General features: G+C 43.4%; 1 protein-coding gene across 2 annotated transcripts in view; it reads left to right on the top strand.

Annotated features, from left to right (window-relative positions):
* NR2F6 (nuclear receptor subfamily 2 group F member 6) overlaps positions 1–15,239 on the top strand; it is a 62,897-nt gene extending 47,658 nt beyond the window's left edge. For both annotated transcript variants that reach the window (XM_073659613.1, XM_073659612.1), the window contains exons 3-4: positions 7,551–8,078; positions 12,146–15,239. In XM_073659613.1, the coding sequence (XP_073515714.1) occupies positions 7,551–8,078; positions 12,146–12,420 (803 nt within the window). In that variant the 3' untranslated portion in view covers positions 12,421–15,239. The remainder of the gene's footprint in view (positions 1–7,550; positions 8,079–12,145) is intronic.
* Positions 15,240–15,564: the final 325 nt, after the last annotated feature.

Below are 15,564 nucleotides of genomic sequence, written 5' to 3'. Positions count from 1 at the left end.
TGAAGATCTATTTGTAGATCTGAAGCCTCTGTCACTCAAGCTCACGTCCTACTGCTTGACGGACAACTTTTTTGCCTGAAGTCACACAGCCTAGCGGCTGTCAGTCAAGCAGGAGGAGGTGGTGCGTAGAGCTAGAGTGATAGAGGCTTCTGATCAACAATAGCTCTTCAGCCTCATTTACATATCCGTTTAAACTCTTATTTCTCAATAACTGAGGAATGGACTGAGCATACAAAGGATTTGCTGGGTGTGAAATCCTGCTGATTAATTCCCTTTAAGCTATGTGCCCATGATGCAGAAATGCTCCGGATTTTTTCCTGAGCGTTTCTGCATCTCCCCGGCAGAAAAAAACGCATGCGGATTGTACATGCGGATTGTACATGCGTTTTTCCTGCGAGGGACAAGCGGAAATGAAGCGTTCTTCACATGCATTTCCGCAAGCGGATTGTCAAGCGCTTTCCAAGAGATTTTAGCATCACTTGGAAAGTGCTTGACAACTTGGTCACACTATATAAATCCATGCAAACAGCATGGATTTATATAGTGTGACCGTAAAGAATGGTAAAAAATAAAAAAATAAACGTATACTTACCTTCTCATGGCCCCCGCAGTCTTGCTTCACTCCATCATGGCTTGCCGGCAGCTCGCGGTACACTACACTGAAGGACCTGCCGTCACATCACTATGACGTCGGCGCAGGTCCTTCAGTCCACCGCGAGCTGCCGGCAAGCGAAGACAAGGAGACCGGGGGCCATCAGAAGGTAAGTATAATATTTTATTTTTTATTTTATTCTTTTTTTTACAGGTTCTATGGTACCCGGGTCCCGAGTCTCCTTTCCTCCACACCCGGGTACCATCTGCACATTGAAACGCATGGATTCCACATGTACAGATCCAGTGATGCAGATTGCATGCGTTCCAGTGCAAGTCAATGGTGGCGAAAACGCAGCGCTTCCGCAAAATAATTGGTAGTGCTGCGTTTTTTTCCGCAATGATAATCCGCAGCGGAAATTTCCGCAGCATGTGCACAGCACATGCGGATTATCATTGGAGAACATGGCAGGCCTTCTACCATGCGTTTTTTAAGCGTTTCTGCAGCGTTTTTGCCGCTGCGGAAACGCTTAAACGCATCGTGGGCACACAGCTTTAATCCACCTCGGAACTAGTTGAATTCACTTTAAGGCCATGTGCCCACGTACTGTTTTTGTAGCAGTTTTGCGGCGTTTTTACGGCTGCGAAAACGCTTGTAAAACCATCTGCCATGCAAAGCAATGTGAATTCGGATGTGCTGTGCACATGATTCGCTAATTAGCGCGTCCAATTCGCATTGCGTTGCAAAACGCAGCATGACCATTTCTACCGCGATTACGCTGCAAATTCGCAGCCATTGAGGAACATTGAAACGCAGCAAACCCGCAGGAATATGTGGATTTGCTGCGTTTCAATTAAATTCAATGGCCGCGAATTTGCAGCGTAATCGCGGTGCATGTGATACCCAGGATGAAGAGGAGACTACGACTCCTCTTCATCCCGGCTACCACGCGGTGAAAAAAAGAAATAAAAAAGTTAGAAAAAAACCAAAAAAACTGTATATTCACCTCTCCCGCGGCATCCTCTCTCCTTGGCGTCCCGCGGTGTACTTGCAGCTAATGGTCACGCGACCCCTGACGTCAGCGGTCAGGTGATGGTCGCGTGACCATCAGCTGACTAAATGACCTCACTGCAGGTCCTGGCAGTACACCGCAGGACGCCGAATAGAGAGGACGCTGCCGGGAGCAGACTGGGGGACGCCGGAGAGGTGAATATACAGGTTTTTTTTTTTTTTAACCTTTTTTAATTTTTTCTTTTTTTACTATAGATGCAGCATTTAAAGCATCTAAGTTGGTCACACAATATAAATCCATGCAAGTTGCATGGATTTATATTGTGTGACCAACTTGTCAAGCACTTTCCAAGTGATGCTCAAAATCGCTTGGAAAAGTGCTTGAAAAAAACGCTTCTCTCTGGCAGAAAAAATGCATGTAAATATGCATGTAAATCTGCATGTAAATCTGCATGTGTTTTTTTTCTGCCAAAGAAAGGCAAAAATGCTCTGCATCAAATCTGCTACGTTGGCACATAGCCTAATATGGTTAATGTTTACGAAACCGTTTAGGTTGCTGATTCATTGATACCCTTTAATAATACAATATTATATCGATCAGCAACCTAAACGGTTTTGTAAACATTAACCATATTAAAGTGAATTGCAACTAGTTCTGTGGTGGATTAAAGGGAATCTGTCAATATCAACCCTCCTAAGCCATCTATGTGGGGGCATGTAAGTCATAAAAAGCTGAATAAAATGATATATTGATATCTGAGATCCGATGTCAGAGAAATCAAGTTTTTTCTTGTATGTAAATGACCTCTTCCAGGCTCTGGGGAGGATGTTGCCTGGGTGATGACTCTGCCTCCAGAGCTTATTTTATACAAAAGGGGGAGTCACAAGTGTGTGACAAGTAACTAACACAAAACAGGAGAAATTAATTTGTCTTCTTGAAAACACATCTTTTGCAGCTCTCTGAGCTCTGCTGAATTACAACAGTATTACAACCCTGTCTGCCTGTGAGTTGGAGGCTGAAGCTGAGAGGAACCTGCAGATGTGTCAGGTATAATCACACACAGCTCTGCAGTGAGATCAGGAGAGCAGAGAGCGGCCATTACACATCACACTGGTAACTCACCCTTCATGTATAATAAGCTCTGGAGGCAGAGTTATCTTCCAGATGTCCACCTCAGAGCCTGGAAGAGGAAATTTATATAAAATGATGAAAGATGATTTATCAACTTGTACTGACAAGCAAGTGCGGCAATTAGAACGCAGCGAAAATACGTTGCTTCAAATGCTCTGCTATTCCTGATCATGGGGACGTAGCCTAATGGTTTAGATAGGTCAAATGTGGTGACAGATTGCCTTTAAGCAATTTTCTGTATTAAAAATAAAAATTAATAAAACAAAATATAAATATTAATAAAAAAATGTGCACATGTCCTTTCTTAACTTTGTGTGTGGCACAAGATTTTACACTGAATCCTTTTTTTTTTTTCTTTTCATATTTGATTACACACATGCACGTGTGTAATAAATATATATATATATATTTTTTTTTTTTTATTTACATTTTCCTTTACGACTGTGACAGATGCCTCTCATGGATGCAAATCACCCTTATGCTTCCATGTTTAAAATATATATTATAAAAAAGTTATTGCCGCTGCTGTTTCCCAGGAATAAGTGATCAAACATCTTAAAGTCCCCTCTGTCTCACAGCTGCTCCTGCTCTTGTGAATGTAGTACATCCAGATATTGCTTTGTTGCCCACTCATCTGATTTGGTGTATATAATGCTACACGTTCATGCATTCAGAAAATGGTGATATCCTGATTAGACAATTCCTTTATATTAAACCACTCAAATTCAAAACCATGGGGCCCGTACAAGTAGGCTAGAACTAGGTCTATTGTGGTTGTGTAAGGGTTAAATGTAATGACTTTACTGATGGCCTTGTATGAGAGGGGCTAGTGACCTCTACTTTGCCCCTCCTATTAGCTAGATCTGCTTTATTCTTTTTCCTAGTTTATTAGAATGGAAGAGCGATAAGGAAACCCAAGGAACTGGGTTATGTGCCGGTCTATATTCCAGCTCCTTATCTCCAACAAAATCTCTTTTGCCAAACGCACTATTACTATTCCATTTGCTTATTAAATTGAAGTCATTGATGCCGTATTATACTGCCTCACTTAACTATTCCAGCCTATAATTTGCTTGTACAAAAGTACTGCTCACAGATTTCATTGGGAGCCATTATAGTTGTTTGTTACCATAATCCTCTTACGTCCATCAAAATCCTTCTGCCAGTCTTATTCACTGGTAATAATCCGCTCACAATGCAAAGGTTTTTGCCTGTGGTCCACTAATAAGGGCCTGTATTTGGTGTCATTGATGTGTGGCATAACATTAATGGAAACATGAGCTTGTTCATTTAGATCAGGATCAGGTAAAAATGGACAGATGCAAACTAGGGTTTCTTTCTGCTTAGCAGAACAATTCAACAATGGATGTTTTACCCCTTTTAAATAATGATATTAACTCAAGAGAAAAACATTTTCATTCAAGTCGTCTTTCATGTGATGGCTGTCACACCTCCATGGCATGCTTTCCTTCATTATTTATCTTATAAATAGAGGTCTACTTTAAGGCTGTGTGCCCACGATGCTTTTTTTAAGCGTTTCCATAGCAGCAATTCCGCCACACAAACGCTTAAATACATGGTAGAAGGCCTGCCATGTTCCCCAATGATAATCCGCATGTGCTGTGCACATGCTGCGGAAATTTCCGCTGCGGAAAAAAACGCAGCACTACCAATTATTTTGCGGAAGCGCTGCGTTTTCGCCACCATTGACTTGCATTGGAACGCATGGAATCCGCATCACTGCATTTGTACATGCAGAATCCAAGCGTTTCAGTGTGCAGATGGTACCCGGGTCTGGAGAAGAGGAGACTCTCCTCCTGACCCGGGTACCATAGAACCTGTAAAAAAAGAATAAAATAAAAAATAAACATTATACTTTGTCTTGGCTTGCCGGCAGATCGCGGTGGACTCAAGGACCTGCCATGATGTCATTTAGTCATGTGACTGGTCACGCAACTGCTGACGTCAGCAGGTCCTTTAGTGTACCGCGGGCTGCCGGCAAGCCGAGACGCATCGAGTAAAGACACCGGGGGCCATCAGAAGGTAAGTATAATATTTATTTTTTATTTTTTGACATTCTTTACGGTCACACTATATAAATCCATGCCGGCTGCATGGATTTAGATAGTGTGACCAAGTTGTCAAGCACTTTCCAAGTGATGCTAAAATCGCTTGGAAAGAGCTCGTCAACCCGCATGTGGAAATGCATGTGAAGAACGCTTCACATCCACATGTCCCTGGCAGGAAAACGCATGTACAATCCGCATGTGCAATCCGCATGTACAATCCGCATGCGTTTTTTCTGCCAGGGAGATGCAGAAACGCTCAGGAAAAAATCCGGAGCATTTCTGTATCGTGGGCACATAGCCTGATGCCACTAAGGGGAATATTACAGCAAATAAAGTTTACTGTACTAAGAAAAGTGGTTGGATTTTATTTTACCTTTGTGCCATAACATGTCTGTTTTATTCAGTGAATTGTTTTATTTGCAGATTAGAGATTTTGAAAATTGAAATAAATACATTAGAAGCCTGCATAAATTAGCATTATACAAGCTTAATTTGTTGAAACTGGAAGCCATATATTAGGAAGAGACATCTACAGTTGAAACCAGAAGTCTACATACACTATATAAAAAGACACACATGCATGTTTTTCTCAATATTTGACATGAAATCAGAATAAACCTCTCGTTTTAGGTCAATTAGGATTACCATAATTTTTATCTTCAGTGGGTGAAATAAGTATTGAACACATCACCAGTCTTCTAAGTAAGTAAATATATTTCTAGAGGTGCTATGGACATGAAACTCTCACCAGATATTGATAATAAGTTATTATCAACCCATCCAATCCACACAGGCAAATAAATCATACCATAAATGTCTGTAAATTTAAGTTGTGTGTGATGATGAAAAATGACACACAGAAAAAGTATTGAATGTGCTTACTGAAATTAATTTAATACTTCGTACAAAATCCTTTATTGGTGATGACAGCTTAAAGACCCCTCCTGTATGGAGAAACTAGTTACATGCATTGCTCAGGTGTGATTTTTTTTCCCTATTCTTCCACACAAACACTCTTCAAACCCTGAAGGTTCCGTGGACTCCTTTCTATGAACACTGAGCTTTAGTTCATTCCATAAATTTTCTGTTGTATTCAGGTCAGGTGATTGGCTGGGCCATTCTAGTAGCTTTTTTTTTCTTTTTCTGAACCCAACTGAGTTTCCTTAACTGTGTGTTTGGGATCATGAAATATCCACCGTCATTTGATCTTCATCCTGGTAGATGGCATAAGGTTTTTGTCAAGAATGTCTCGGTACATTTGTCCATTCATCCTTCTTTCAATTATATGAAGTTTGCCCGTGCCATATGTTGAAAAACAGCCCCACACCATTATGTTCTTGCCTCCAAGCTTCATTGTTGGTATGGTGCTTTTGGGGTGATATGCAGTGCCTTTTGACCTCCAAACATGGTGTGTATTATGGCATTTAATTTTGGTCTCCTCTCACCAGACTATATTCTCCCAGTATTTCACAGACTTGTCTAAATGTTGTTGAGCAAACTTTAAATGTGCTTCAACATGCTTTTTTAGCTATGAAGTCTTGCGTGGTGAGCATGGATACTGGCCATGGAGGTTGAGTGCAATACTTATAGTTTTCTTTGAAATAATTGTACCTGCTGATTCCAGGTCTTCCTGCAGTTCTCCACAGATGGTCCTTGGCTCTTGGACAACTCTTCTGATAATTCTTTTCACTCCTCTGTCTGAAATCTTGAGGGGAGCACCTGCTCATGGCCAGTTTATGGTGAAATGATGTTCTTTCCACTTCTGGATTATGGCTCCAACAGAGCTCACTTTAACCTTCAGTAGTTTAGAAATTCTTCTGTAACCAATGGCATCAGTATGTTTTGCAACAATAAGGTTGTGAAGATCTTTAGACAGCTCACTGGTTTTATCAATTAGAAGATGTTTCTTGTGTGGCACCTTGGTAATGGGACATCTTTTATAGGCCATCAGTTGAACCAGCTGATATAATTTTTCACTAAGTGGCTGGATTGCTTTCTAATTACTGATAGATTTTACCTGCTGTCATGACCTTCCATGGCTTTTTGCACCTCTTGCTTCTTGTGTTCAGTACTTTTTCCCTGTGTCATTTCTCATTATTACACACAACTTAATTTATGGACATCTATGGTGATTTCTTAGCCTGTGTGGATTGGATGGGTTGTTACCGACATGTGGTGAGAATTTCATGTCGAGCACCTTTACAAATATAGTTACTTAGAAAATTGGTGATGTGTTCAATACTTATTTCACCCGCTGTATATACTAGACTAGAGAAAAGATGGTTTGAAAGACCCTTGCCTAGCATCCACTTAAGTAGTCAGTGGCTACCAGACATAGAGCCCGCAAAGTTGGTCCTTTCTGCCAGCATCTCTGGTGGCCCTTTTGATTAGTAGGCCACTATGATGACTTTGCAGAGGGCTTCCTAATCAGAAGAGGTGTGTCGTAAATGCAGTCTGGTAGGAGGATGTTTACAGAACTCTAGTACTGTGGCCTTGTGGACTACCTATGCGGCCCCTTGGTCCTGCAAATGTTTTTGTTGAATTCTTAATATCTGTTATCAAAGTTGAGCGTGACCTATATAGTGGTAGCTGCATGTGGCCAAAACAATTGAGGTAAGTTTGCAGTTGCAACCACAGGGAAATTTGGCTTCATATTAAGATTGCATTGCTAAGTAAGATTGATTAAGATTAATTTACCAATTTAATTGAATTTCTCAATTATATTCCTTTTTTTTTTAATATATAGCTGTTCAGCGGGGACGGATCCCTCCTGCTCACTCCAGTGCGAGCCCCACTACAGCACCTGGTGCTGCCGAATATTTTAATGGACAGCCTGTTTCTGAACTCATCTCTCAGCTTCTTCGAGCAGAGCCTTACCCAGCATCTCGTTATGGTTCACAGTATGCTCAGCAGGGCAGTGTTATGGGCATTGACAACATCTGTGAATTGGCTGCCAGGCTACTTTTTAGCACAGTGGAGTGGTCCCGGAACATTCCCTATTTTCCAGAGCTTGCCATGGCAGACCAAGTTTCCCTGTTGAGATTGAGTTGGAGTGAACTTTTTGTGCTAAATGCAGCACAGTCAGCCCTTCCACTACACATGGCACCTCTGTTGGCTGCTGCTGGATTTCATGCTTCCCCTATGTCTGCTGACAGGGTGGTCTCCTTTATGGACCAGATACGTGTTTTTCAGGACCAGGTGGAAAAGCTAAATCGTCTTCAAGTGGACTCTGCGGAGTATGCTTGTCTAAAAGCCATTGCACTCTTCACTTCTGGTAAGCCAGTTCCTATTCGAATTCACATCAGAACCTATGTTAGACCCATAATTGAGTGGGGGTACAAAAAATGCATCTAAACCCAAAACAAGGGAAGCAATTAAGCCCAAATAATAAAAATTAAGAAATCTTTATTGAGAAATACATAAAACGGTGAGAAGAAATATGGAAAAGGGCCATATGGGCAGAGAATCCTGTGCGATAGCAGTCACCACATATATGTATAAGGTATCAATAAACAGTATTAATAATTAGTTGCTTGAAGGGGACAGTCATAATCATAAAGTGCAAATGCAATGGTATGTTGGTGACCCCTAGTGGCCAGAATGAATGATGAAAGTCAAATACAGGCAAAGTACATAAAGAATCTGTCAGTAATATAGACCAATCAAGTGCAAATGCAGTCAGATGTGCTGAAGCATATTCATATAGGATAGAAAAAAAGGGGATGTCTTGTGTAAATGTAGACAGCCAAATGGGTATTGTGGGTGCTACATAAAGCATAAAAGAAGCATCATAAGGTGCAAATGCAGTGAAATGAAACCGGGTATAAATATATGCCACATGCCAGAAACTTCTAATGGATCCTGGGCTGTGACGTGCGGTGAAACGCCGCCCACAGCCCAGCCAATCAGTGGGGGTGAGTGTCACTAGGTCCCGCCTCTGGGTCTCCAGAACTTGACGTGACATCAGCAGATGTCCGAGACGGCTGCAGCTGGGATCACGTGATGCCCAGTGAGCGGTCAACGATAGCACCACTCACAGGCAAGAATGGCAACAAGCAGTACTTACAAAAATACTTCTTTCAATTGTTTAAATCGATGGGCATTTTTTATTGTAGTGGACAACCTCCTTATTTGCTTTCCTTCTTTTGGGTTTTTATGTTATGCATTGCCTTCCAACTATTTCTTGTTTCTGCTAACTTACCATATTTTTCTGATTATAAGACGCACCGGACCATAAGACGCACCTAGGTTTTAGAGGAGGAAAGTAGGGAAAAAAATGTAAGCAAAAAATGTGGCCATGATGCACTGTTAAGGGGGAGTGGGTCTGCTGCTGACACTGTTATAGGGATAATGTCCCCCAATTCTGTTAATATCCCCCCATCCTGGTATATATGGCCCCCCTCTTCCTATTATACGTGGCCCTCATCCCCAATCCTGGTGTGCATGGCACCCCTGATCCCCCAATCCTGGTGTGCATGGCACCCCTGATTCCCAATCTTGGTGTGCATGGCACCCCTGATCCCCAATCTTGGTGTGCATGGCACCCCTGATCCCCAATCTTGGTGTGCATGGCACCCCTGATCTCCAATCTTGGTGTGCATGGCACCCCCAATCTCCATCATGCTGCACACAAAAAAAAATAAACACTTCTACCCACCTTTCTTCCCTGTGTTCCAGTGCTGTGTCCTGCTCTGCTGCCAGCATTGGTCTCACCGTGTGAGCCGCGCATGACATCCCTGCCATGCGCCCTCATATGCGCCCCATGGAAGTGGAGAAGGGTGAATATTCATGCTCTTTAACCCCTTTACAGCCTGTGCCTTATTAGTATGGCTCTGGGAACAAGGGGAGCAAAAAACGAAAATGCAAAAACGGAAAATCCCAGGGTTGCGAAGGGGTTAATAGCGGGCACACGTGGTCACCCAGCTGCAGCAGGAGCTGCGCTGCGGCTACACTGTGTGCCCACTATTAGGGAGACTAAATATTCAGTGCTCCCCACGTCCATGCACTGAATATTCATTTTCTTTAGCAGCGGGCACAAGCAGGAGCTGTAACAGCCGGCTCCTGCTCCTGTGCTCCGCTCCTCCACCGCTACCACTCCCCCCCCACACTCCCCACCAGCCACAGAGTGTGTGTGTGTATAATATCTATAATATAACCGGCCAAGTGTCCCTCTGTCTGAAGCCTCTATAGACTGCGCATGCGTGACGGGCAGTCTGGCTCCAGACAGAAGAACCCTTGGAGCTGTTACAAGTAAGAGGAGTGTATGGCGCCGGAGATCGCGGTATGCGTAGATACAGAACGCATACCGCGATCTCCAACGCCATACTTGCATACTTACCTGACCGGGAGGAGCGTTGCCGCGGCGCCTCTCTTCTGGCCGGAGACCGGGGGCGGAGTGAAGGCGTCGGAATCGGCGCATGCGCATAGCGCTATCTGGCGCCATTTTACTGAAGACACATTTACAGTGTGTCTTCAGCAAAATTGAGCCGGACAGCGCGGTGCTCCGGCGCCGCACTCCTCCCCCGGCCTCCGGCAGAGCAGGACGCAGCAGCATGTTTGCATGTGTGCAGCGTGAAAGGGATGAGGGCTGCCATACGTACCAGGATTGGGGGGGATGAGGGGTACCATACATACCAGGATTGGGGGGGATGAGGGGTACCATACATACCAGGATTGGGGGGGATGAGGGGTACCATACATACCAGGATTGGGGGGGGGGTGAGGGGTACCATACATACCAGGATTGGGGGGGGGTGAGGGGTACCATACATACCAGGATTGGGGGGGGGTGAGGGGTACCATACATACCAGGATTGGGGGGGGGTGAGGGGTACCATACATACCAGGATTGGGGGGGGGTGAGGGGTACCATACATACCAGGATTGGGGGGGGTGAGGGGTACCATACATACCAGGATTGGGGGGGGGGTGAGGGGTACCATACATACCAGGATTGGGGGGGGGGTGAGGGGTACCATACATACCAGGATTGGGGGGGGGGTGAGGGGTACCATACATACCAGGATTGGGGGGGGTGAGGGGTACCATACATACCAGGATTGGGGGGGGGGTGAGGGGTACCATACATACCAGGATTGGGGGGGGGTGAGGGGTACCATACATACCAGGATTGGGGGGGGGTGAGGGGTACCATACATACCAGGATTGGGGGGGGGGGGTGAGGGGTACCATACATACCAGGATTGGGGGGGGGGGGGTGAGGGGTACCATACATACCAGGATTGGGGGGGGGGGTGAGGGGTACCATACATACCAGGATTGGGGGGGGGGGTGAGGGGTACCATACATACCAGGATTGGGGGGGGGTGAGGGGTACCATACATACCAGGATTGGGGGGGGGGTGAGGGGTACCATACATACCAGGATTGGGGGGGGGGGTGAGGGGTACCATACATACCAGGATTGGGGGGGGGGTGAGGGGTACCATACATACCAGGATTGGGGGGGGGGGTGAGGGGTACCATACATACCAGGATTGGGGGGGGGGTGAGGGGTACCATACATACCAGGATTGGGGGGGGGGTGAGGGGTACCATACATACCAGGATTGGGGGGGGGGGTGAGGGGTACCATACATACCAGGATTGGGGGGGGGGGTGAGGGGTACCATACATACCAGGATTGGGGGGGGGGGTGAGGGGTACCATACATACCAGGATTGGGGGGGGGGTGAGGGGTACCATACATACCAGGATTGGGGGGGGGGTGAGGGGTACCATACATACCAGGATTGGGGGGGGTGAGGGGTACCATACATACCAGGATTGGGGGGGGGGAATGAGGGGTACCATACATACCAGGATTGGGGGGGGGTAATGAGGGGTACCATACGTACCAGGATTGGGGGGGGGATGAGGGGTACCACACGTACCAGGATTGGGAGGGGGGAGATGAGGGGTACCATACATACCAGGATTGGTGGGGTTGAGGGGGGGGGAGGTTGAGGGGTACCACGCGTACCAGGATTGGGAGGGGGGAGATGAGGGGTACCACGCGTACCAGGATTGGGGGGGGGGGGGGATGAGGGCAGCACAAATACCAGGATGGGAGACCATATACCAATAAAAATGCTTGCCACCTGGGCGTAAAACGGGCTCAATAGCTAGTGTATGTATGTGATATATATATATATAATATTAATCACACACACCACATTCGGACTAGAAGATACACCCCCCACTTTCCTCCAAATTTTTGAAGGAAAAAAGTGTGTCTTCTAATCCAAAAAATACGGTAATTTCTTTATGATCATCTTTTTGCCTTCTGTTCAAATTTGTTTTTTTGTTTTTTTAAAAAATGTTTTTTTCATTTTACTTCAGATGCTTGTGGTCTTACTGATACAGCTCATGTGGAGAGCTTACAAGAAAAAGCCCAGGTGGCCCTCACAGAGTATGTCCGTGCACAGTACCCTTCTCAACCTCAACGTTTTGGAAGACTGCTTCTTCGCTTGCCTGCTCTCAGAGCTGTACCTGCATCCCTCATTTCCCAGCTGTTTTTCATGAGGCTGGTTGGCAAGACTCCCATAGAGACACTTATTCGGGACATGCTGCTTTCTGGAAGTAGTTTCAATTGGCCCTACACACCTGGGCAGTAGCAGCAGCTGGCCAGTGGATGGTTAAGTTGAATCCTCTACACTACATGGGGACAGCTTACTACACCTTGCTCTGTGAGCCTCTTCTGCAGATTACCAAGGCACTTCCAGAAATAATGGAGAAATGGTTTTACACTTTCCCCAGGAATATTTCTTATGAATAATATATATATATATATTATGAGCTGTTGGCTACTACCATGCCTGAGCAACCAGTTTGTAAGCCAATATGTCTAGGCTGATTGTTTTCGATAAAAGCACTAAATATGCCTCTAGAAATTGTACGTGGCACTCTAGTACATACTCACAGCTAACCAATGAAAACCTTAGGAGTTTTACTTAATGATAAGTATGTATAGATCAGTCTACATCCTCTCTACCTCCTGAATGTCTACATTTACTGTCCAAGAAGAAGGTGGCACCACGTATACAAAAAACATGCCACTTTTAAGTGTATATCAAAGGCAGCTCATTGCAATGCAACAGAGAGTACCAAGGACCCTGTCATTTTAAGGGCAGGACTCTGACAAAATGTGGCTGAAGATATGTATAATTTTCCCTTGACTGTATCACGTTGTTGCTGCATTTAAATATTTTTTATATCCTTTCATAATAATCTTTACTTCCTTATGTCATAGTATTTGATTAACAGCGCAAACAAAAACTGCAGGTAAATTAATACTTTTACAATGAGTGAATTACACCTTTATAATAGTACATTGTTTGTTGTACAAGATTGAAATTTTTTTTTTAATTTTTTTTTTTTTGCCTAATCCTTCTGTTCTTTATATGGTTTCTTTTCAGGTTCTGGACTGACTAAGAGCATAGTCTATGTAATAAGTTTTAAATGTTTTGTGTTTAGAAGAAATGGAGAGCGGTAGGGTAAAATTTTATATGTACAGTTTTGCTTCTGTTAACATCTGATACATTTTGTTAATTGCCACATTAACCCATGGGGCTTCCCACCTTACGCTATAGGATAACGATCATTGATCATGGAGGTCCCTCCTCAGGACCACTCGCTAATCACTTCAAAAAAGGGCAACAATGCTTAAACACACGGGTTTTCTGCAGGTTTCATTTAGATGAATAGGATAGTTATAGAAATTTCTACAACAAAATCTACTGCATGCAAATCCTTTTTTACATTGGATACTGCAGTTTGGTAAATTGGAGATAATTGGAGTGTATTTTGGTCTTCTGTTCATGTACTTTTTATTTTTGACTGAAGCACCTAACCTAGAGACTCACAAGAGGTGCCAAGGAAGTTGGCGCTGCCCTGGTCTGGCTGCCCACGAAGTGCAAAAGTAGACAACGGACCCGGGGTAGTGCAAATCTTTTTGTTCATCTGTAACAACCCATTTCTCTTTTGGGTTTCCTGAGCTGTCCTGTTTTAAATGTAATGTAAACACTTGAAATGCTTTCTAGACAGCTTCCAAAACACATTGAGGCAGATTTACTAAGATAAATGCACCAGTTTATGGCAAAACTGGTTTAGGTGTTAGGGCAGCACGGTGGCTCAGTGGTTAGCACTGCTGCTTTACAGTACTCGGGTCCTGATTTTAAATCCCACCAAGGACGTCTGCAAGGAGTTTGTATGTTCTCCCCGTGTTTGCCTGGATTTGCCCTGGGTATTTCGGTTTCCTCCCACACTCCATACTGATGGGGAATTTTAGATTGGAAGCCCCAATGAGGGCAGTGATGATCATATCTGTGAAGCGCTGTGGAATTAATGGCGCTTTATAAGTAAGTATAATAAATAGGTGGTGAAAAGATGTGGCTTAGCATTAAGGAATGACTTGGCATCTGGCAGAAATACCCCATAACATTGTAAAGTACACTAACCATATGGTAATTTAAAGATGCACAAAAGCGTTTAAATGTATAATCCTGCATGAGCCACCATGATAATTAAATGCATTTTCACACTGTCTACTCTGTGAAAACTATATGTTAGACAGGAATAGAAATTCTTCCATGTGCAGGACATCTGTGTACAACTTGAAAGCGCAAGGCTAGACTGAAATACAAGAAATTGGGCCCGATTCATCATTGCATTTCTGCAATTTTATTTGTGTAAATGCATCTCTATTAGTGATTCCTTAATTTGCAAGAAATTCATCAAACGATTTGTCTTTTGTTTAGTTTTCTGATTTTACGTCATTGCGGCTTGCCAGGTGTTTTAGAAATGCACCTTGCTAAATTTGACACAACTATTCCAATTCCTTCTGAAATAATTTTATGTATGCTGGTTATTATGTCACATTTTTATGACCTTTTGGGAAACTTGCTACACTTCCTACTAACAGACTACAAAAACTGTAAAAGACAGGAAAAAAAGACCATATTTGACTGTGCAAAATTTATGAATCGCATGCACCATTTTGAAGAATTTCACATCAGCGAAAACTGCAAGTCTAAAAACAAAAGCGACTTAAATTTTTTTTGCAAATGGTGAATTGAGCCCATTGAGTACATAGTACATTGCACACTGATACATGTGGCAAGTCAAGTACGTTTTGCTGCTACTAATGTGGCTCTATCTTACTAATTGCGTGCATTTAAAGCGTGCTAGATTTGCTTTCTTGATAGGACCCAATGTGTAGTTATGTATTTTATAGGAAACCTCACATTGTAAAAATGTGGTCACATCACTTTCCATGGTTATAGATGCTAAAAGAATTAAACAAGAAAAACATGCTGCTACCAAAACCAAAAATATGGTAAATGGACCCAAAAAACAACTTGTGGCTTTCTTTTTTTTTTTCATAACTTTTTGCCATATGCTTGTAGTGGTACTTTTCATCCTCTCTGTCCAAAATGACCACTATTCCTTGTTTTGATTGCTTTGAGACAGTTTCTTTTTTTTTTTTTTTATTATTCACTTACAATCATTTGCTTTGTATATTTTGAAAACTGTTCCATCTTGGGTATTCTTCTGCTGAACCATGGAGTTGGCCATTTGTCACCAAAGATCCAGATTTACAAATCAATAAATGTTTTTGTTCACTGCAGTTTTGATAAGCAAAAAGGTTATTGTGCTTGTGCAATGACTATGTTCAATGTGTGTTCCTATTCTTAGATTTGTGTGTATGAACATTCTGCTAATGCCAAAAATGGGTGGAAGAAAATTTTGCCAAAGAAGGA

The sequence above is a fragment of the Phyllobates terribilis genome, unplaced genomic scaffold (genome assembly GCF_046119375.1).
Source record: "Phyllobates terribilis strain yellow unplaced genomic scaffold, ASM4611937v1 Scaffold_1__5_contigs__length_1240528914, whole genome shotgun sequence".
NCBI lineage: Eukaryota > Metazoa > Chordata > Amphibia > Anura > Dendrobatidae > Phyllobates > Phyllobates terribilis.
Note: the sequence above shows the minus strand (reverse complement) of the source record. Positions and strands in the feature narration are given on the sequence as shown.